Raw genomic sequence first — 22,769 nt, forward strand, 5'->3', positions numbered from 1 at the left:
TGTTGAGATGGCCTGCAGTAGGTTCTCAGTAACACAGCTGAGGACTAGATGTTCCTGATGACATCAAACTGCAGCATATCAAAGTCATGATGCTGCTTCTCTCTCCAGACTTAAAAAAAGTAATCAGCCTTGTGACAGATCAGCATTATGTAGCTGGAAAGGCAGTGCACTGTGCTTTAAATGTCACAGGACTCAGAAGAAAGCTGCAGTTTGGCTACAATGGGCAGTAAGAACAGAGAAAGCAAGGCCATGTTTTTCCAGCGTGAACTTTGTAGAAGAGTTCACATTCCAGTCCTTTCTGTTACATGCTAAATTATTTTCAATGGAAATCACCTACAATTAGCTCTGCATGAACTAATTACCAACTGGGATTTCAAGACTGCTCGGGGAAAGTCACAACTCCTGTGTTTTGGGACAGGCTGGAGTGTCATGGGGAACTGGCACAACCTGAATTTCCTCAGCTGTCCTGCTGAGCCCCTGTGCTGAGGGCAGCTTCCCCTCAGAGCCAAGGGCATAACACACCATTGTGATGTGATTCTGAGCTGCACAAGTTGTCCTCACCAACTTCACATAGTAGTCCCAGGACACAATGTCATCCATGGCACCAGCTCCACAGGGTACCACAGATGCCTCTGGGCTCTGCTGAAGTGTTCACACTCCTCAGGATGATCCAGAGGACAGTGATGCTTCTCTGGCCTGCTATTCCCCTGCATATCAGATTTAGCCATCCTGTTGCCGTGACAGGGGGGTTTTGTTTCACACAAATCTGCTCTAAAGACACAGGGAGAGCACTGGGTGTTCGTGGTGCAGTGGCTGTGGAGTGAAAAATAAAAGATCTGCAAGCAGGAGCAGTGAACTAAAGCCTCCATGGTGTGACATCCATGTGCTTACTCTGTCTCAAGAAACTTTTGTGCAATGACGAAAAAACTAAAAGGAATATTCTGTTTTGGGGGAAGGGGCCTTTGTCACAGTACCAGTCTAGACCTGTACCTCTAGTACAGAGCATTATACATTATAGGGCAGCATCATACCCTGCTTCATGTTAAATTGTGGTATATAAATAAAGGAGATCTGTGTGACAGTAAGGGTCTGGCCAGAAAAAAAATTAGCAAAGATTTCATGGCAATAATGAATAATTGATAAATACCTAGTGACTATCTTGCTGGGAGTATTTTTTTTCAGAGAGATATATGATGGGGCTTGTTTTATGATCCCAAAGGGCGTCACACATCATAGTGTGCTGAGAGGCTGCAGAACAGATTGAGAAGTAGTTCTCAGTACTGAGTATCTAGGGATCCTCAAAAGCCATTTCCTCTTAGGATCACATTTCCTTTGATCATTTGGGTTATTAATTATAGATACCTTGAACAGAACAAGGCACTGTTACTGGTCTCATTTAAAAGGAACAAAATATTGTACTTAATTAGGGGTTCAGCTCTGGTGTCTTTTCAAGGTACTTTGGTATTGATTTGACCATAATAGCCTACTGTAGCAAATATTATGCCATTAATAATAAAGGGAGCTCGTAGACATAAAAGTGTAGGAAGAAAGCACCAAAATGTTTGTCATTCAGCTAGCAGTTAGAGTATAACAATGCAATGTAGCATTTAGAATAAATGCTGTATTCCGTGGTTCAGAAATGTCTGCACTTATTTGGAGACCTTTCTTTTGTGTCATTTTCTTAATTGTATCAAGACCATGCTTCATCAAGTGAATTTAGGTAGAAGCATTTGAAGCTTAATTTTCTCTCTGGATAAATAGAAGCATATTGTTTCTGCCTTGACTCTTTAGGCTAATTTTGCCTCTGTTCTGTTTTGTCTTACCTGTGCTACGGTCATGATTTAACACATGAAATTAGCCATGAAAATTAACCAGGTGAGCATCAATCTGCATGTGTGCATGTTCACTTTACTCTTAGCGTGTATTGATTCATCCTTGTCATCAAAAAATTGTATTAATTGATGGAGAGAGGTTTATTTTTTGTAAGTTCTGGTCTCATAAAAGGCTTTGACTATCATTTTCTTCTCACTGCAATCTTGGAGATGTGTGGCAGAGATATATTCAGGATTTACTGAATTGCATTCATGGGTTACCTCTCAGAAAGCAGAGGGTTTCTCTCCCCAGGCAGGTGGGTCACATTCCTGTTGGGGTGCATATGCAGGGGAAGGGGCAGGTCTATCAGCAGGCTACAAATTAGCACCTCCAGGCTCCTGCTTCTCCTGGCTCAGGCACCTGGAGGGGGATTAGGCAAAGGTCTCCTGGAGCCCTGGAGCCCACACCTGTGCCTCCTCATTTGGCTGTTGGATGCCAGGATGGCCCTGGACTTCGGGAGGTGTTGGAGAAGAGTCTCTGTTAGGAGAGGGGCAGTGCCTGGCCACCAGCCCTGCTGTTCCCAGGGGCTCTCAGGCAGAGGGAACAAGCTTCAGGTGGCTTCCCTCCCAAATATATTTAGGGAGAAGACAGCAATCTGTGGTAATGAAGAGGGGAAAAGATGCTATCCTGGAGAAGCAGTGCTTGTGTGACCTCCAGGGAACACCATGGATGCCATACAGGGAAGTGTTGATGAGCTTCTGCTTTGGAAGGGATGAACTTTAACTGCACTTTTCAGGTAAGATGTGGATTATATGCATGCCAAGATAGTATAAAATAGTTTTTTTAAGTAATTTTTTTTATTACCTAGGTGTTCTTGTAACTACTAAGAATTTGATCTAGTATCAAAACTATATATGCAGGGATTTCTTTTCTAAAACAATCAAATGAACAAGCCACAAAATAAAACCCATCAACCCTCCCCACGTGGTTCCTGATGATCAGAATTCCTACTCAAATCAACAGTAATTTTGTCAAATTACTGAATCACGAAGCCTCACTTGTCAAATACAGCACTTTAGCATGTCCATGCTGTACCTAAGGTAAGGAGTTTCTCAGAAGTTTAATTCAAGTAGAAATACTAAACTTACCCCACGTGTGCTAGTTTTTTTTTTCCTATTATCACAATATCTGACATTTGTCAGACTGATTGTGATGCTTTCTCTCTAGGCACCCCCCCATTCTAATTTGTGAGCCAACAAAACAAAATTCTATTTTATTATTAGCAAAGGGAACTAAAGCTCTAGTAAACCTGATTTCTTTTTTTTTCCCTGTGGTCTTTTTTCTCTTCTGGTTGCTCCCCAAAAGGGATTCCAGTTTGGGATACTTAGGAGATAGTGTAGCTGGAGAGTTCCAAGACAGCATTTCACAGTAATTCCCCAGGAGATGGGCTGAAGTATCTCCTGTGATGTACCTGAACTAATGGCAGTAAGACGGATTGTTATCTAGGAACATCTGAATTTCAGGACAGAACCCATACCTGCCAATTGCCTTTGAGATAACTTTTGCCAGCCCTGGCTGAAGACTTTCTTAAATCAGCTTTTTATTAAAAACTCACTAGGAATGTGGTCTAGAAAAAGCAAAATCTTGTTTTCACTAGCCTGTAAATCATCACAGTCCCTCAACTATTTTCATAACACTTTTCGTTTTTCTTCTCCGCATTGCCATGGCTGTTTGCTGCAGTGATTGAGTTTTCTTAACTGTCAGAACAATGTCAAGACAATGTGAAGACAGTGTCAAGGCAAATATAGAAGGGTGACAGTGTGAAGGAGGGAAAGAGAAAAGAGCTGTCAGTACTCAGAGTGCTCTCTAGAGAAAATATTTTCATGATAAAACCATTGTCACCATGCACTGAACAAGAGAGAATAAAGTGGAGGTAATTAAGTTACTGCACTAGGAACATGTCTGGATGACAACTTGGAGGTAAAGTAGAACTTAGAAAAGTAGTTTGTGAGGATGTCTTTTGTCCATTAATCTTGTCCCACACCATCTCCTAGGCGATGCTCCCTAGTACTTTTTTCTCTTTCTAAGCTGTGTCCCTCAGGGAGGAAAGACATTGCATTGCCCACTGAGAGAAGCTGAAGGGTTTTCCCACTTGATATGATTGTCAGACACTTTATTAGGTGTCATGAGACAAGACCTCTGCCTGTGGATAGTCAGCACTGAAAGATGCACTGAAATCAGTTCAGAGTTAAGGCACAATTTGCCTCCACGTTGTATTTTTTTTAAATATGCTTGGAAAGGTGACACATTGTCACAAAGATGAGCAAAGTACAGAAGTGCAGCTCATCTAAGGCTAAATTCTGGTACCAAAGTCCTGTACTACAGCTCTACTAAAGGCTTGTGCAGAGTGAGGTGCTAACCTTTAGAACAGTTTTCAGTTTTAAAAACTAGGCATTGGTCTTGCAGAAAATCTGTGAATTTGGTCTTTGTGCATGTGCTGCTCCTTCCTCCTCAACCTTAGAGATGGGGAGAATGAAGGGCTTTTCTAGTATTTCTGTCCTCTTTCTGAACATCAGAATAATAGGATACAAGAGGGTTTAAATGGACATTTGTCAATATATCCCAGTTCTGGAAAAACAGACACCCTATTGTCAATGATTTCTAAATAATATTACAAATCCCACTGGAAAAAAATTGAATCATAAATAGTTCCATAAAATCCACCAAATACTTCAGGGATTATATTTTCAGATACGAGAATTGAGTGTAAACTATTCAAAATTGAAAAGGCTAATTATTTTCCATATATTGCATTTACATATGTATTATAATTTATTTTAAGGAGGTAGGTTGAATTGTTAACAGGTTTTCTTACTTGTTGCATATGAAATAACTGAACCATAAAAATGTTTGCTTTTCCACCATTATCCGATTGCTGGGTTATGCTTATTTGCAATTCATGACAGCATTAAGTAGAAAAGCATCAAGCCTGGGTGACCTGTTTAGATGAACTGCAAATTTTATTCCCAGCTGCAGCAGCAGCAATGCTCAAAGGAAGCTGCTTAAACTGATTGTAGCCTAGGTTATATATCACTGAAGGCTGACTTTTCCCCCTTGCCCTGTTAAGGTTTTTTAACCTGAAAATAGTCTGCCATTTTGGATTGAGCATCAGCTGGAGAAGAGTGCGTTTCTTGCCTGGGGCTCAGATGCCTCCTCCCATTAGTGTTCACACCTCAGCCATCATGTGCCTCTAGCTGGATCTCTCCAATCCTCACAAAGGAAGGGTTGTGGGATGGTGAGTGACCTGGTCCGTGCAAAAGAGGCAGCTAAAAGTGATCAGATGAAAGAAGTGACATGTAAATTCTTACAGTCAGCAATGGAAATTGCACATACAAAAAGTGCCTCCATTTGTTATAAAGAGTGAGTAAACAATAATGCCATTTTAAAAAAAAAGAAATGCTTGCCATAATACAGATCTCTCAGGCACAACAATATCAATATTAATGTGTGTGTAACATATGAAGGGATCTAAATTTAGTGACTTGAACAGGGAGTTCACTTGGATTGTGTTCACAGCTCTCTCACTGCAAGCAAGGTATTCACCTTGCCCTTCTCAGCTCAGTATTCTCACCTATAAAACTGTCATGTGCCTCCTTGCAGGCTCTGAGGCCCAATCTGCTTGTGTGTTGTAAAACATGAAAAATACCTCACAAGGAAAAAGCTGAAATTATTTTCATGGCAGAAATTTTCTCTGTGTATTTGCAAGGGAAAGAATCTAAAAACGTCTGCTCTTCCACACTTGTATGACGCTGATGGGCATGACCACACCTTTAAGAATAACTTTAAAGTAGTAAATGTCTTTGAGAGAGTCTAAACAAATGTCTAGACTCAATCTCAATGTACAAGTGTTAAGTGCAGGGAGGACAAATGCGTTTTGCAAGGTGAAATGCTGGACTGACCTTGAACATGAAAAAAGAGCCCTTGGTATTAGCACAGGAAAATGTTAGATTCTAAGACTTCACTTGAGAAGCAGAACTAATTAGAGAAGATTAACAGAAATGAGGCATATAATAGCTGGAATAGGGCATGACTGCAGTTTGAAAGGCTGAATCACTGGACCTCTCATCGAGGTCAAGATTTTAAAAACACTAGACCTTTTTTTAAAGGCAAGTGACAAGTTTTACAGATGTCCCTCTGGTAGCTGAGCACTCATTATAGAATTCAAGCTCTGTTGTGCACATAGGAGTTTCCCCTGTGTTAAGATTTTCTCATCCTTGATATCTGGATGCATTTTTGAGCATGGGGTCTTATTCAGGGCCACATTCCTACTACTTTGCAAGGGATCCTGAAGAGATAGTAACCAAGTCTGCACTGCAGTGGTAACACAGTGGAGACTTTTTCTTTGGTTTTTTTTTTTTTTTTTTTTTTTTTTTTTTTTTTAATGAATCTGGTTTGTTTGTTTTCAAAAGGAGTCTGAAATATGCATTGTGGTCTCTTCCCTCATACTTTCCACTTCACAATTTTTCCTGTCACTGACCAACTTCCAACTAATTCTAAAGACCTTTTATTACTGAATGGTTAAAAAATGTGTCAGAATTGGTGAGGCAGCACTTCTGACACACTCCCTGATGTGACTGCTTTACCAGCATTGTAGTAATGGGCTCAGCTAAAACCCAAGTGGTTGACATGGAACAGAAAGTGTTGGAAAGGACTATTGGTGATCATCTAGTCCAAGGCATTGCATCAACTAGAGCAGAAAGCTCAGCACCCACTGCCTATAATGTGACTACTTCTCGGAACTTTCTGTAATGATTTAGTACAAATTTCTTATTTTTGGAAAGCCAAGTTTACTGTAAGCATGTGTAACCACATGCCTGTGGTTAATGAAAGCATTGGTTGCTCACCAGGGATTGCAGAAAAGAAGCGTTCACCCATGAGAACCCAGAATTCCTCAGGCTGATTCAGAGCCCTTGCATAAAAGACATGCAGGTTTAAAAGACAGGAAGATCCATCTCTCAGCTCCCTGGGTGTTTGCAGTTATGCCAATAAAAGTAAGGAAAGGGATGCCCTGTCTGTAGAAATGTTGACATAGTATGTCTGAAACTGAAGCACAATTAAATAGCATTGGCAGCTGTTGTGTGAGTGTCCTCTAGAACATGTTTTTGTGTTAGCTCAAAGAAGAAATTTTGCAAGATGCAAACAGATTTGCTTATCTCTTGCACAAAAATCTCAGAAAAATGCAGTTCCCTCTAAGTTTAGTTTAAGAGTTGGACTATAACAAGCAAAGTAATTGTTGCCAGCCAATCAAAGAATCAATTTAAAAATCTCAAGTATCTCAAAAGTCACAATTTTCCATCTCCTTGAAAAGAAACCACTCTTGATTACAACCCCTGACTTCCTGGTTTCAAAAATAATGCCATGCTGGCCCTCACTGGACATAACACAGCATCTTCACCAAAATGAATGGACTTAGGAAGTTAAACCAGAAAAAATAATACTGAAATCAACTCTGCTCATTTCCTTGTGGAATAGCAGAATTATGGGAAACATATGCCTGTGTGACTGCAGCAAAGAGGTGTTGGCTGGAGATAGAAGAGGACCACTGTAGGGTATTTTCCTTGGTCCCTGGGCAGTGAGAACACTGACAGAGATTTCTGGGAACACAAAGTACCTGCATGAATCTGTGAGCAATTCCCCAAACAAAATGAAGAATGGAGCGTTTATGGCTTTAAGGCTGTAATAGAAGCACTGTAAAAATAGATCTGATTTTGTTCTGCTGTGTAGACAACTACATTTCTCCCTTTTTTATTCCTTTCTATCACTTGTCAGATCATTAGGTCAGTCTGCTGGAAAGATTTTTATAGCCAGATCCTTCAAAGGTGTTCAGTGTCAATTCTTCCTTCTCCTGTTTAATTCCATTAAAGTTTGGCTCCGAGCACCTCTCATTCTTGTCACTTCACTACTGTGGAAAATGGCAGCGATCCCAAGTTGCCCACTTGTTTTTTAGGAAACACAATATTCTTTGGAAATAGCATTTTGAATGTGAAAATGACAATTGATTTTAGTAGCTTTAATCTTCTTGCACTTTTTCACGAACTCCAAAATGGAAGATGTTAGACTAAATTGAATCAGACATTTAAGACATACTCATGAGAAAACAGAACAGATAGTTCTTGTTATATCAAACTGAGAGCATTTTTACATGGATTGAGGCTTGCAAAATGTTCAGTACCATTAGTATTACAACTGGAATTACAAATGTCAGCTGTATTTAATGAGAGACAAGGGATGGGTTTAGTTAGAAAAACCAAATTGGTGAGTCCTACAAAACGATGGCCAGATATTTGCTTTTTGCAGTTGCACTGCAGAGGCACCTATTTGCATTCTGCTCCCAATATATATAAAGACAGGAATCAAAAAGTTTGGATTATCATTCCACAAACACTTTTTTCATATTTTCCTAAATGTTGTGGTATGAATCAAATTTTGTGGTAGGTGGAGGCTGGCTTTCAGAATTATTTTAAGATTGAACAGAGAAAAGAAGAGCTTGCAAGGGCCTTGCATATATTCATCCCATTTAATAGCTGTGATGCAATCTGATACATCAGTGTCATTCCCTGGCTTCTCTTCACTGGCATCGCACATTTGTTTTGTGAAGCAGCCTCTGCTTTTTTCACAAGACTGGTGCCATCTCTCTGCATCTTATTTATGAGGTTATCAAAGGAAGTTAAGGGGCTGTTGGAGAAGAGCAGGCACAGTAAGGATTTCTTTACACCATGTAGACCTCTCTAGTGTTTTTGCCTTTGTTACAGCCAGCACAGCTGCACCCTTCCTGCAACAGAGGTGGCTGATGCCCAGGGAGCAGAAAGGTGATGAGTATTTATTCAGACACACTCTCAGGGGCTCCCTTTCCAGCTGTTGGGGGGGTGGTGAGTTATACTGCAGGCTCTTCACTGCAGATTACAGAGCCTGATCTCTTCTTTCAGCTGTGCAGACACTCACTGTGTTCACACCCATGAATAGTTTGCTATACTGGGAGTGATATCACAGCTGCTTTGGAAGCACCTACAAATTGCCACAAAGCTTAGCTAAACACCTCTGAAGCTACTGCTGTATACAGATGTCTTTTCAAGGCTGCATTATTACAGTGAGAGTTTTGGGTTCCCTGCTGTGAGTAACCTGTCAGTACAGGTTACTTAAATTGCAGTTGCTTGGGTCCTTGCAGACTGATGACTGTCTATCATTCTGAGTCCTTGCTTTGGCTTGCTGTCAAATCATGTTGTTTTCAAAGTCCTCTAGCTCACATTCAAAGAAGGAAAGAAATGTGTCACAGTGAAATTCAGAGCTAGGGCCCTCCTTGTGGAAGAAAGAGCTACTGAAGTGTTCTGTATCATCCTGTTGGAAACCCCAGCAAGGGAGACTGGAACTGCCAAGGGAAAAGTGTGGCCAGTGTACACTGCCTCTTATGCTGCCTGTAGCCCCCCTGGCAGCCTGGATGTGAGTTAGAGCATGTCTGGCCTTTATTTCAGAGGACAGTCAGACTTTGGTAGCACCATGGTATAGGAACATAGTTGTACCTCTCAGAAACCTCAGCGAAGCAACTGTCAGGCCGTTGTGTCCATGGCTGAGCTCTAAGGGAGGGGTACAAAGTTTTGTTTGTTTACTCACAGCCTTCATCTCAATCACTGTGATTGAGATGCACTTTGAAGGAATGTGTCCTGTCTGCAAAGCCCCTGACTAATGCAGTTAAAGATGCTTTGTCTGTCTCATTATTCAAGGAAAAGTTTAAGGGACTAGGCTGCCAGGATGCTCAGCCTTGGGCAGGCAAGCAAGAGCAGTAAGAAGCAAGGAGCTTCTCCCCTTGCCTGCCAGCATCCACTCAGGCCACAATTACTCAGGCACAGCATTTCCCAGCACAGAAGGATGCACCAGGCAAGTGCCCTGATCCTTAGCTGCTGGAGAGGGGACACTGTAATGGGTTAGCAGACCGTGCCCCTTTTCAACCCACAGAAATATTTAGCCCTTGAAATATTCTGATTTCTGTCCCCGCTGATAAGATTGCAGGCAGGCAGAAGCTGCCCTAACCCTGAAGTTGCAGCAGCCTTGTTTTGTTGATGCCTGGAGAGGGACGTTTTGCTGGGCCTGGGGGAGCCCTGCAGAGCTGCAGTGGCAGCTGCGTGGTGCCCGCCCAGAGGCCCTGTCAGCTGCAGTCTTTGTCAAAAGACAGAAGCAGCTTCCTCTTGACCCATTTTATGGGTGAGTAGGATATAATCAATATAAAGTAAACATAAGAATCTCGTTGGGAAAGGGTTCATGTGGGTGTTGGAGTTTTTGCTGTTTGCTGGTGTGAGAGGGCTTTCATACCTTATGGCACGAGGAAACAAAGAAGTACAGTGAGAACTGACAAAGCATGTCAGTCCCTAAATCCAACAAATTAATCTGTGGTATAATCTGGAAAACAATATGTATGACTTATGTTCTTGCTCCAGATGAGTCAATTATTTTAAAGACTCCTTTGGAAAATGTAAATATCAGGACCTTTTTTCCATTCTTGGGCTGCCACAAACAGCAAAGGGAATACTCAAGGTTGCCTAGAGATTGAGGCATTGTCTAAAAAATTTTCTTAATGCTGGGATGTGAATTATAAAAACAAACCCAAAAGTAGAAGTATCCCTGGGAGGTCTTTGTCTGAAAACCCCTGTAGGCAAATCAAAGGCACTTAGGTTGCTATTTCTCTTACTTATTAGAGAGAGTTAAGTAAAACGGACTAAGACATATTTATTTATTGCTTTGTAGCTGGCTGGATATATATATTTAAACCTTGATATTTCATAAATAAGTGATTTTTGCTGCCACCAAAATAAAATGTTAAACTTCTCTTAGATGAAGCAGAACTCCTACTCCAATGTTAATTTGTTGCACTGTATCCAGAATTGCCAGTTAGAACAGTTTCCTAGGAATATACTGCTATTTGTTTTTGTGCAGTAAGTTCCAGTCTTGCATTGCTTTTTTATATTAAATGAGAAACTGGCAGGTGCAGCAGGCAATCCATGTTTTTCCATTCCTTTTCAGGTTTCTGACCATGAAAATTTTAATATTGATAATCCGTTCATTAATTAAATTTTCTTGCATCATACATCAACATATCAAGTATACTCAAAATGCAAGTAAAAATATAAGTGACTTCACTCCAAAAGCAGGGAATCAAAATACATGATCTCTAGCTTGGGGGTACTTTCTCTTCTCATTGTAATCAGCACCTTCAGTAGCCAAAGTGCTCATTTTAAGTCAAAGGTACGAAAAAATAGGAGTTCTTGATTTCTCAAAGAATGAGAGTTATCTATTTTCTCATTGAAATTTAGGCAACAATTCTGTTTTTGCTGCAACACAGGGGCTGGGTTCAGGGCTGCCTTTGTTTAGCACGGCACATAATCCCTAGTTGTGCAGAAGGGAAGGGAGCCATCTGCTCACCCTGCCCCAGAGCCATGCCTGAGCTGTCCTGGAGCCTCAGTGCCACCACAGCTCATGGGCAAGTCCCCACCTGTGCCTCTCTGGGGCTCTGTCCCCTGAGACCTTCACAGATCCCCCAAGGTGGTGCTGACTGGTCTGTGTAACACCAGCTGTGAGATAGCAGTCTAGACAATCTCTGGCAGATATTTATCTAACCCATTCATTAAAAAGTTCTGATATAGCGTCTTAATTATCCTTCAGTTGAGAAAGTTCACACAAATCTTCCTTGATGTACATGGAATCTATTATTTTCCAGAGCCTGCCCTTCTAAAGGTGACAGGGAGCAACTGATCTCATCACCATCCCTGATTGCCATTCTCTTTCATGGAGGTAAGACTGTAATCATGTCTTCCCTCAGGCTTCTTTTCCTATGACCCTTTCTCAGAGGGCACATCTTTCTAAATGTCTTTCTATTTTTGCTGTCCCTTTCCAGCATTTTCCTAATTGCCTCTCTCTTGCTCACAGCAGCACTCAAAACTGGACACAGCCAGTACTGAACAGTGGCTTGATTGCTCTCTTGTGCCTTACAAGTCATTTTACTGTCAACACACAACAGCAAAATATTATTTGCCTTTCCTTGTAACTTTTCAGTGGGGAAGGGCCCAATTTCGCCATCAAAATTTGAGCACTCTAAATAGTTGGTTGGTTCTTTTTCTGAGCTTGGTTGGTTCTTTTTCTGAGTTTCTTCTAACAGAGAGGAAAAGGTGTAGAGATTTGCACAAGGAATAAACTCCCTAGGTGCTTTAGGTTTATCAAAGTAACACAGGGAGAAAAAACTATGGAGAGATTAGACAGATAGATAGATAGATAGATATGTAAATTTTGTGGGGACACCTTTGAAAGGTTTATGTATATATTAAAACATTACATTTATATCCTCTGCTTGTATGAAATGCTTTAACTTTCCAGCATCAGTTTCTCCAGTACATTATCACAGATACAGGATCACATACATCAGTGTTTCAAGATCTGTGTGAGGTCTCTGCTGCTGGTAAAGCAGGAATGATAAAACACCATTTTGCACAACCTCCTTTCCTACCTTCTAGACTCTTTGCTAATAGGTCATTAGTCACAAACAACCTGCTTACAGAGATTGATCCATGTCCTTGCTGCAGAATTCCCTTTTTGTCCCATGACTGTGAATACATCATGCAATGGCTTGCCTTGTATTGCCAGAATCACTGTCACTGGAGGGGGGAGTGTTTGAAGAAGCTGATAGCTTCCACTGTAATTTCTGAATGACAACATGGGATGTGGGGAAATGTTTAATCTCCAGAGGTTCTCAGTGGTGACAGTTCCCAAGTTACAGAGCACACAGCAGACAGGGGGTCTGCAACCTGCTCTTGGAATGGTATGTGTAGCACCCTAAGGATGCCTTGTAAGAATTTGAACTGAGTGGCTTAAGTACAGTTGTGGCTGGGATGTTCTTAGCATCACTTTTACACATTTATCTTGCAGAAGTTGCCGCTTTTTTTTAAAGTTACAGGGCTACTAGTTCTCATTCTTAAGATTTAATTTCATTCCAGAGATGGAGATGTTATCCATAATAAAATATATACATGAAAAGAAAAAAAAACAAACCCAACCCAGTACCGTTACATGTGGGTCATGAAGCTGTTGCTTTTAGCCTACTGGAGATGATGGCAGACATCTGAAGGAAGTTTCATTTTTGCTGTGCTCCAGATGCAGTGTGTGACAGCCAGGAGGGAGGCAGGGCTGCAGGGCTGCTGGTGCCTGTGCTCAGAGTGCAGCTCTGACAGGCTCAGCTCCACGGAGGGCTAATGAGGAGCAGCCAAATGGGCTGTGAATTCATCAGACCACACTAACAAGACTTTGCTGGAAAGCTCCTCACATCATCCGAGTGCGCATGAGGGATGAACTGTGTGAGCAAAACCACAAATCTCTTTATAAGCAGAGCTTTATTCCAAGCACAGTAATTAAGCAGTAATTAGAAGTTTCGTGAGTAATGGGAATAGTTGTGCGAAATGAAGAGTTCTTGTCCACGGGGAAAAATTGCATAGTGCCAGTATCTCAGAGGGGTGGAAAAAGGCTGCAAGTAAAGCTCAGATATTTTGCTCACATTATCAGCATTCCCCAATGAATTTCTATTCTTAACTTAGATAGATTTGAACAGTTTATGAAAAATGCATTTTGAAGTAAATAGTACGTTTTACTAGCTCTGCTGAAAGGTCACTGAAATGGAGAAAAATAGAATCACAGAATGGTTTGGGTTGGAAAGGACCTTAAAGATCATCTAGTTTAAACACCCCTGCTGTGGGTAAAGACAACTTCCACTAGACCAGGCCTTGAACACTTTCAGAGATGGGGCATCCACCGCTAATATGGGCAATAGTTTTGATATTGAAATATTATTTTTCTGTATTTTTCCCAAAAGGAAGACAATTCTGCAGTAGTGGTAGGCAATCCATTGTAAAACCTGTTTAAAAAATCAGTACTTGAATGTTGAATCAAAAGATTTTGAACTTCAGACAGAATCACTTCCAAAACTGATGTGTAAATATACATGTATTTATCAGAATTTCTCTTCCTCTATTTCATAAGCAACTCTCTGCCCAGAATTTCATGCTTGTAATTCCTGTTAGGTAGTTGTACAACAGCAGTGAGTTATCAGTGTTGTTCTGGATTTGGGACATGCTTCCTGTTATACATAATGATTCATGATCCCTCCTCACACAGAGCTGGGAATTTCTGGGTGCCCCCAGATTAATTTTCTATGAATAGTTAATTTAGCATGGTTTGTAGAAACAAATGATGTTTACCAAATGCCATATAAACCCAACTTGTATTGAATACTTGCATACAGAGTTCATGGCTTCTAAATACTATTTATTTTCCAAATTGTTTAGAATAAATAGTTATGAGGAACATTCTACCTTTAAGCAGGACCTAAGATTAGAATCCTTTGGGGGAAGACAAATCCAGTAAATTGATTTTAAAAATATAATGGCTGCTAAAAAGTCTATAAATATCATCACTCACTTTTGTTCCATTTTATCTTCAGCTTTTGTGTCTTGGTCTTTCTCAGCTTTAATTTTTAAGTAGGGAAGTAATTGCAGTTAATTCTTCTGCTTCTGTTTCTGCCTTATCTGTTCACATTTATATTTTTATGAAACATAATAACTGTTAGCAGTTTCAAAAGGGTACAAACTTTCTAAAGATAAAATACCTATCGAGATCATTAAATACACAGTGCTGACAGACAGAGTATGGTCCTGAGCCTGACTGTGGCTCCTGATGCAGCTGTTCCATCCTGGTATACCAGTTTGTATCACACTGTGGCAACAGCCACACTTCTACCTGAGAAAGTTCCTCAGGACTGAAAAGCCCCTTGCTTGATATTGGCCACATGGCCATAACCCAGAGAAAACCCGTGCCACATCAAGATGTCACCCCAGTTAAACGTGCTAAGGAAAAGGCATAAAATGACTTACAATTACTTTCCTTGCCTTTGGCATCCTGCAATGAGCAAAGCTTACCCGAGGTGAAAGCCAAAACTTGTATTTATCTTCTTTCTTTAAACTGATTCCTGGGGGCTTTTTTCTTGTTTTCATTCTAGCAATGTTTTCTTTGTGCATCATGTTTTTAAAGTGACCTTCTTAATTTATAAGAACTTAACTTTTAATTCACATTCCCAAAGCTTTTCTATTTTGTTCTGATTTGCCTGCCTCATGGATAAATGAAATTGTCTTAGCTAATACTACTACTAGTACTTTCCTTTACTTAGATAGCAGACTCTGTCTTAGAGACTTTCTGGTTGTTCATCCTAAAGGATGCAGGCTTTGCAAATTGCTTTGTGAAAGTTTGAGGCGCAGTCTTGGCTTCCCTGATTCACATCAGTACATCCCCAAAGAGAAAATTACTAGCATAAAATTATGTTTCTATGGGATTCTGTATTTTTCTTATATTTTCAAGTGTGGGATTTTTTTTTTTTTTTTTCAGTGCTGGTTGATTCAACTGCATCTGTTTGCTTTTTAGTCTTTAATTTATGTTGGGCTGTAAACTGTCCAAGTAACAATTTGAGTGATGCAGCAACAGAAGGTGACCCAGATTACAAAACACTGTACGCTAATGCCAAGCCTTCTTGTTTAATGGCAGCTGCTCAAAGCTTTGTGTTATTGCTATTCACATCCAACAGACACAAATCAAGCAGCCTCCTCAGGCACACATCCTGCAGATCTTCATTTTAAACATGTTCAAGAGCTGCTGCTTTTCATACACACACAGCAGCCTCACCAGCTGAGGCCATTTAGCCTCCTTGGCTTGTATTTACTCTCAGCCATCTGACACAAAATATCAAGGAAACCCATTGTGACTTCCACTATTTTGCACATTTCTGTTTACGTGGAAGTTTGTTGAGAACATTTTTCCTCTATAAAAGTAGTTGGACTTTCATGCTCCCTCATAATGGACATATTTTACTGTGCCAAATACATCACAGTTGTTTCACAACTGCTTTCTCTAGAGGCTGTAGTTTTAAAAGTGCATATAATACAACAATACTACTAAAAAACATAACATGAACAGTTTAAGCAGAGGATAAATTAGTCTAGATTTCAATCAGAAAGGTTTAGATTTACTGAATGAGTGGTATCAAAACGCAGACTTTAAAGTATAGGTACAGTTTTAGCAAAATAATTACTGTACCTTGAATATGTGAAGCAACAAAATGCCTTCATTCCTTATTTGAAAAAAAAAAACAAAACAACAAAAAAACCAAAAATGTCGAAGCATGGAAATCAGGAAAGCTATCAAGAAATGAGTTCATACAACTTAGTTTCATGGACCAAATTTTTTTGGCATCTCCATCAAATTTTTAAAGCCTTCTGACAACACAAGCTTTCTGCTAGAAGTGAATGTCTAACCATCTCCCCAGAGGACATGTCAGAACAATAAGAAAAAGTGCAAATCTTACTTTTTAAATGGATGAGCAGCAAAAAATTGAGGTAGAAGATGAGTAGAGAGTTAATTCTTGAATGAGCCATATTCATCCTGATAGGACATCCTCCGCCGAGTTGCCTGTTGTCCAAGGGCTGGTGCTGATGCTCACTGCTTTCTCCTCGTGTCTGAAGCTAAGGGCACACCCGGGGCACCCAGCCCCCTGCGAGCCATCTCTGCCCGCGCCCCGCGTCAGGCTGCTCTCTGCAGACACTGATTCTCAAGGCACTTGTGCTTGTTAAGGTTTTACTTCGGCAGGTCCGAGTGATTTTTCAAACCTGGCGCAGATTTGTGTGGAGCTGGACTGGAGTCTCCCGGCTGGGGAATGGTGCGCTCCGCTCTGCCCGGCTGTCCCCGCAGCGAGCCGCGGCACCGCCCGGAGCGCCAGACCTGAGCGCTCCTTGCCTGCCCCCAGAGCTCCACGGCACTCCTAACCACGCTGCAAACACTCCCCTTCTCCTTCCTTTCGGAATTTTCTCTTATATTGCACCGGTAGCACACGAAGTGAAAAGATGAAACATCCACATTCTCAGTCTTTTTAGTTAGTGAGATGTTAGCCCGCTCTCTTAATCGGTATTTAATTTTTTGTGTTGTTGGTGTTGTTTACACTGCAGTGACTGAAAAGCACACTCCTAGGAGCTGGCACAGCACCTCTGAGCTTCATCAGGCTGGGCTATAATCTGGAACTGCTCATGGAGGAAGCAGTGACTTTCAGAGCCAGGTGTCACAGCAGGGTCGCTAAGAGAAAGGGATGGTGATAGGGCACAGACTCCATTTGGTTTTAGCCAGGGCTGGTATGAAATAGCTGGTATTAAGTGCCTTTGTCGTGCCTGTACTCAGGGAGCTGCCAGGGTGGCTTCTCACCCCTGCGTGGCACAGGCATTGTGCTGTTCATGCCCAGCGCTGTCTGGGGGCAGTGCCTCACTGGGGATCACAACTTTGTTCACAGATAAGATCCTTGTCCTGCTCTAGCAGAAGAGGAAGTGAGGGCAGACAGCAGCAGCCCCAGGAGCAGTATTCACACCATGATCCAGTACAAACTCTGGCCCTGTGGCACCTCCCAAACCCAGTCTGTGCATCCACTGTGGGGATGCTGTGCCACAGCACCATTCTGGCTCTGAGGCCAGGACAGAGGCGAGCTGCCTGTTTGGCAGTGCATGTCGTCTTTCCACCACCTTCACCTCTACCAGTCCTGCTGGTCTTTGGCTCTTGGCACTCATTGTCCTTGCCTCAGTGAGAATCCAGGCATTCCCAAGCCCAGGAACAGCCTGAAAAATCTGCTTGGTCATTGCTACTTTATGTTACTGTCAAACAGGTACCACTCAATAAATTCGGTATTGTGTTTTTCCTCCTCACTTCAGCAGAATGTTAATCCTAGTTCAGGAAGCCTTTGATAATGTGTTTAATTTTACATGTACACTTACCTGAACAAAGTACAAGCTGAAAATCAAGTATGAGCTGAAGGCCTCAGATGACTAGGGAGCAGACTGTTGATGTTGACATGAATTCACTAAAGGTGTTTAAAATAGGTAGGTATTTTCACATCACTCATTAAGCTCATTGAACTGATTGATTTTAAAATTCCTTCTGCAGCAAAGCTCCTCCTTCTTTCCCATCTCATTTATGTGTAGCTGCACTCACCCACTCCTGACCTTGTGGCACATCTTTGCAGACCCTCTCTCCCTTCTCCGGGCACCAGCAGTGCCCTATCATCTGCCTCCCAGGAAACCTCCATCCTTCCACTCCCCTGAACCTCCCTACTCCACTCACCAGCTCTGATCTCTGTGATGACAACCCAGGCTGGATTTCCTGACCAAATGTCACGGGCTATGAACATTATGATGAATAGGGCTCCTAGTGGAAAGTACTTAGATAACTATCAATATAATTAAATGGCTAATTGTAGTTTTCAGCTCTTTCACTTTTTGTAATCCCCTTTCTTTTATATTTACATTTGTAATTGTTTGGATGTTTTCTTCTCCTTGCCATCTGTCCACTTCATTTCTGCTTGAAATTATGCAGTAAGATATATAATCATTACAACGTGAGCATGAAAATACCACTGTCATCAGGGAATTCTTTTGTCAGGCTAAATTATGCAGTTTAGCTCAGTGCTGATTGCTTGCTTTAAGTGCATTTTTATTTAAATTTGTCACTATATAACTTACTTAGAACAACAACGTTTTCTGGATTAATGTTCTAGTCAATTTGAAAAAGAAATCCGGTGAGTATTCAGAAAGATAGATCCCAAATTTAAGCAAATACAAAGCTTTCAATTCTGAGGAATATATGGCAGACACTTCAAGAAAATGGTCACATCTATTAAATCTGATTATTTTTCTGAAAAATGCACACGTACCTGTAAAATCTATACTCTAAGGAAATTCAGCAGTTCTTGGGCATGAGGATATGCCATCAATCTGAGAACTTAAATGTATTGTGCTAACACATATGTTGACATTGGAATTACTCTGCTGCAACTCTGTGGTAATTACAAAACATCCAGAAAGTATGTGAACACCTCCTAGGTCTTTTGAAAGTTATTAAAATGCGATCATTTTCAGAATAACCAAAAGAGCTGCTTTTTTCAACTTTTTTGAAACTTAACTCTGCATTTCCCAATGCCTTTTTTCAAATGTTTCTTCTTCTTTGTGAGCTATTCATATCCCAGAATTTCACGGGGAATAAACTAAATGAACTTATCATTGCCCTGATTCCTTGAAGTCGCCTAGAGGAGGAGGTTTGAATTTCTGCAGGCATATAATTTGTACACAGTGAAAAACATAACATCTAAATGTAATTTCCATGCTTTCCCAGTACAGCTTAGCTGTGATGAGATTCTGCAATCACAAAAGTCAGAGGCTATGCCAGTTTTTCAGGGAAAAGGGGTTTGTGTTGTCATTTGCTTTCACTCACGTGCTGCCTTTTCTGTTCTGATTGCTTCCGTGCAATAATGACAGAGTGGCGTGGTATCAGACTACACTAATCAGTGTCATCTCTTCTAAGACATTTTATGAAACTGTCCAACTAATTTCATTATCTAACATCTTTTGCTTCCTGATATAAACAGTGTTTTCAATTTTCAGATGACAGCAGTACTAATTAATTGTGTGTCTTCTGCTTCTCACTGCTAGGCATGCTTTCTGATTGTTCAATGTTGCTCCAACTTAAAGTGCAATTTTTATTGACACCATCCTGTGCCTTTTAGTTCAAATATGTTTACAGGTGATTTTCCTAAGGAATTGATGTTTCTTTTCCAATGTTTTGTTAATTTTAGTGTAAACTACAAAATGAACAGAAATTAGAATAATTCAGTAATTCATGTAAAGTGTAAAATCATCTTGCAAGTGGAAGATACGAGATTACAAAATGCCTGATGCTGACTAAACTGAAGCTTTTATTAAAAATCCCTTTGTTCACTGGCAAGTAAGGTACTGGTAATAGTCAGGAAAAGGTGGGTGATTTCATGGGAGAGTGGAAGAGTGACTGAGCTGAAGATAATGTTTGCCCTAGCAAGGTTTTGGATATGCAGAACTCAGCTGGACAGTGGCCCTTTGTGACCTGCTAGACTAGATATGCTTTGGGCAGGTGGTCCCTTCCCACCATATATTCCTGATTCTCTGAATATAGAGATTTCCTAGAGCATTAGATTTCCTACACAAGCACTAGCCCATATTAGCTCAGTCCTAGTTCTGCATACCTAATGCAGAAAGCCTCTATTTATAAAATAGTCCCTTTTCTCCCCTAGGGTCTTTCATTTTCTTACTCATATTCAATGGTGCTTCTTGCATACATATTTCTCTAAACTTCTTGCTGAATTTCATCAGGGATGAAACCGGGATTCTAAATTTCACTGTTGTTCCCAGTTCACCAATGGGAGAACTTCTTTTATAAAAAACTATGGAGCATTGAAGCATGACATCCTGGTTTTGGCATTAAAACAGATTCTGAAGTATTTATTGAAAACTGAGAATCATGGAGCTTCCTAGAACAATGACCTGACCAAGTCATCCAGATCATCTCTCTTCCTGTTTATGGTACTTTATGTACCTCTACATTGAACAACTGATTATTTTTTTTCTTCAGCTACTTGCTCTTTGGGTAATTACGAGCAGACAAACCAAGGCAATGGATAAACCAGTGTGAATAAGGGATGGCTGAAAGGTCTCATAGATAGAGTTGTATTGTAAGAGGAAGTTGTTTACCTCATTAACAAAACCACTATAGATCTATTTGCATTTTAATTAGGCTCCTTGCAACAAGAACAACTCTGATTGCATTGATTTCCTGCAACACTTGCAAAGTTAACCACCCACAAAAGAACTGGGCAAGAGAGAACTGGAATCTCCTTTGGCCCATACTTTTCCAGAGACAAATATTTGATGATTATAATTAACTTGTTAGTCTATAACTAACAAGTTACTTCTTTTGAGCTTTCTTTTCATTTTTATTAGGGTGTACAAATATCTGGGACTTTGAACTCTTGCTTTGCTCCTTTTATGTCTTTCTCAGCCAGAGTAAAGCCAGTTCTGCCTGTTTTCAGATTGCTAGTGTTTTTATGAAACTGAAGGGCTTTATCTGAAAATGTAAAATTATTTTGCAAGACCTGCCAAGTCATATTGCTTTCTTAAATGTAAAACATTTTTTGAAATTATGACTGCTTTTTTGATTCCCATGGTAGCCACTTCCCTACTGAGGAGCCAACTTAAAATGCAAATTTAACCAAAGATTACAAGAGTGTCAAGCTGATTTTCTCAGACAGATGTAATTTTGGATGTGATAGAAATAGTGGGAGCAATGAAAGCTGTTTTGATTTTCATATGAAGTCTCTCCTGAGTATTCTACACATAGGTAGGCAAAACAGAGTGGCTGTGCAAGGTAGTACAGGATTCCCCTGGGACCTGCAGAAGTCAATAAAGTGTGAGATTCACTTATCTTTGATGAATTTTTGTGAAATAACATGTTTTTATCGTATTGTGTGTGGCTGGGAATCAGGAAGCAGGGAAGCAAGAGGCATCACCAGGGAAGCAATTTCAATCAGATGAATGCTAGGTCAGGCCTTGTCAATGCAGATGAAAATTGGCAATTAGTATTCTGTACCTTGCTGCTAATGAACCATCTAATCAGGAAGTTTCTGTCTGTACCAATAAGCTTCATGTGAGGGCCAAGGTTACAGGAGTGCTTGAGAAAATGAGGCAAATTGTGTTTTTACAAAAGCACTGATATATTAAGTTCTAAATGGGTTGTACATTTATTTTTTCCCTCTATGCTTTTCACTTCAGCAGATTAGATGTGTTTACAGTCTTAAAAATAATCTTCTAATTTTCTTTTTAAATTTCCTTCAGAGAGAGGTAACTTGTACTACAAACCAGAAAGACCTAAACATTAAAGTATTGGAATTAAATTGAAAATCCTATCTGTTACAGGGGACATAGTTGTATAGTTCAGCCACAGTTTCAAAGGTATTTGGAAAAGATTTACATAGGTTTGTAGCATGATTTCATCTGATCAAAGTGGTTTTAGAAGGAATTCAGACCAAACAATTCCAGCAGGCAGGGTAGGGGAGGAGAAAGAACAAGACTCAGGAAGGCAAGATTAGTAACCAAATATTCTTGATTTTAACACACACTTTGCATGTAAACATTTTACTTCTGGTAAACAGTGCAGCTGTCCTAGGGACAGGGCAGGATGATGTCAAGCAGAGAGGCTGGGAAGGAGGAGATGCTTCTAAAACTGCTGGTTGAATTTTGGTGTTTGCAAATAGCGAAAGGTGGCAACACACTTGATTTTACAGGCTAAGCACTGGGCTGAGGGACACAAAACTAATTACTTCCCTGGTTTTCTTCACTGTATTTGCAGTGATTAATCTTTTTGAGGTAGTTTAATTTGCAATGCAAAACACCAGAACACTCAAAAACAACTTTTGTAGCAGTCAAATACAGAAATTTCTTAATTTTTCATGATCTCTAATATCTAATATCTTTTTCCCCCTCTTCTGTGTTCAGTCATTGTATATTGAGTGTGACATGGTTTTGAAAAGCATCTGACGAGTTGGATCTCCTGGATTTGCAGGTTTTCAGTTGAAGGATGTGACTTCCAGAAAGCACAAAGCAAAATTTCCCTGTAGGCATCTCTGAAGTGTCTTGGTGTGGATCATGGCAAGCACTAAATTCCTCTTGGAAATCTTGGCCTCTGTGTTAAAGTATTAGATAATAGTATGGGAACAATAAGAGGGGCAGGTGCCCCAAAGGGATTTCAAGTTTCTGCTAAGATTGGGTAAGACAGCATTCATCTTAATGCCAATGCCTTTCTCAAAGGCTGCAGTTTTGTACTGAACCAAATCCTGAAAGTTTGTCAGTTTGAATTACATTGTTCACAAGGTAAAATGAAAGATTCTGGCTTCCAAACTTGTGCTGATTTTGATTATCTCACACCTACTTCAGCCACTGATGGTGATGCTGACCTCAGTGATGATGATGTATGTGAAATGT

The 22,769-nt window shown here is 40.5% G+C and overlaps 1 protein-coding gene across 2 annotated transcripts in view; it reads right to left on the reverse strand.

Annotated features, from left to right (window-relative positions):
* CRB1 (crumbs cell polarity complex component 1) overlaps window positions 1-16,943 on the reverse strand; it is a 95,956-nt gene extending 79,013 nt beyond the window's left edge. Inside the window, exon 1 of one of the 2 annotated variants that reach the window (XM_033067160.2) lies at window positions 16,256-16,942. In XM_033067160.2, coding sequence (XP_032923051.1) covers window positions 16,256-16,331 — 76 coding nt within the window. In that variant the 5' untranslated portion in view covers window positions 16,332-16,942. Of the gene's footprint in view, window positions 1-16,255 lie in introns of both variants that reach the window. The other variant, XM_033067161.2, reaches the window with a different exon arrangement.
* Window positions 16,944-22,769: the final 5,826 nt, after the last annotated feature.

Source organism: Catharus ustulatus, chromosome 9, assembly GCF_009819885.2.
Source record: "Catharus ustulatus isolate bCatUst1 chromosome 9, bCatUst1.pri.v2, whole genome shotgun sequence".
Taxonomy (NCBI): domain Eukaryota; kingdom Metazoa; phylum Chordata; class Aves; order Passeriformes; family Turdidae; genus Catharus; species Catharus ustulatus.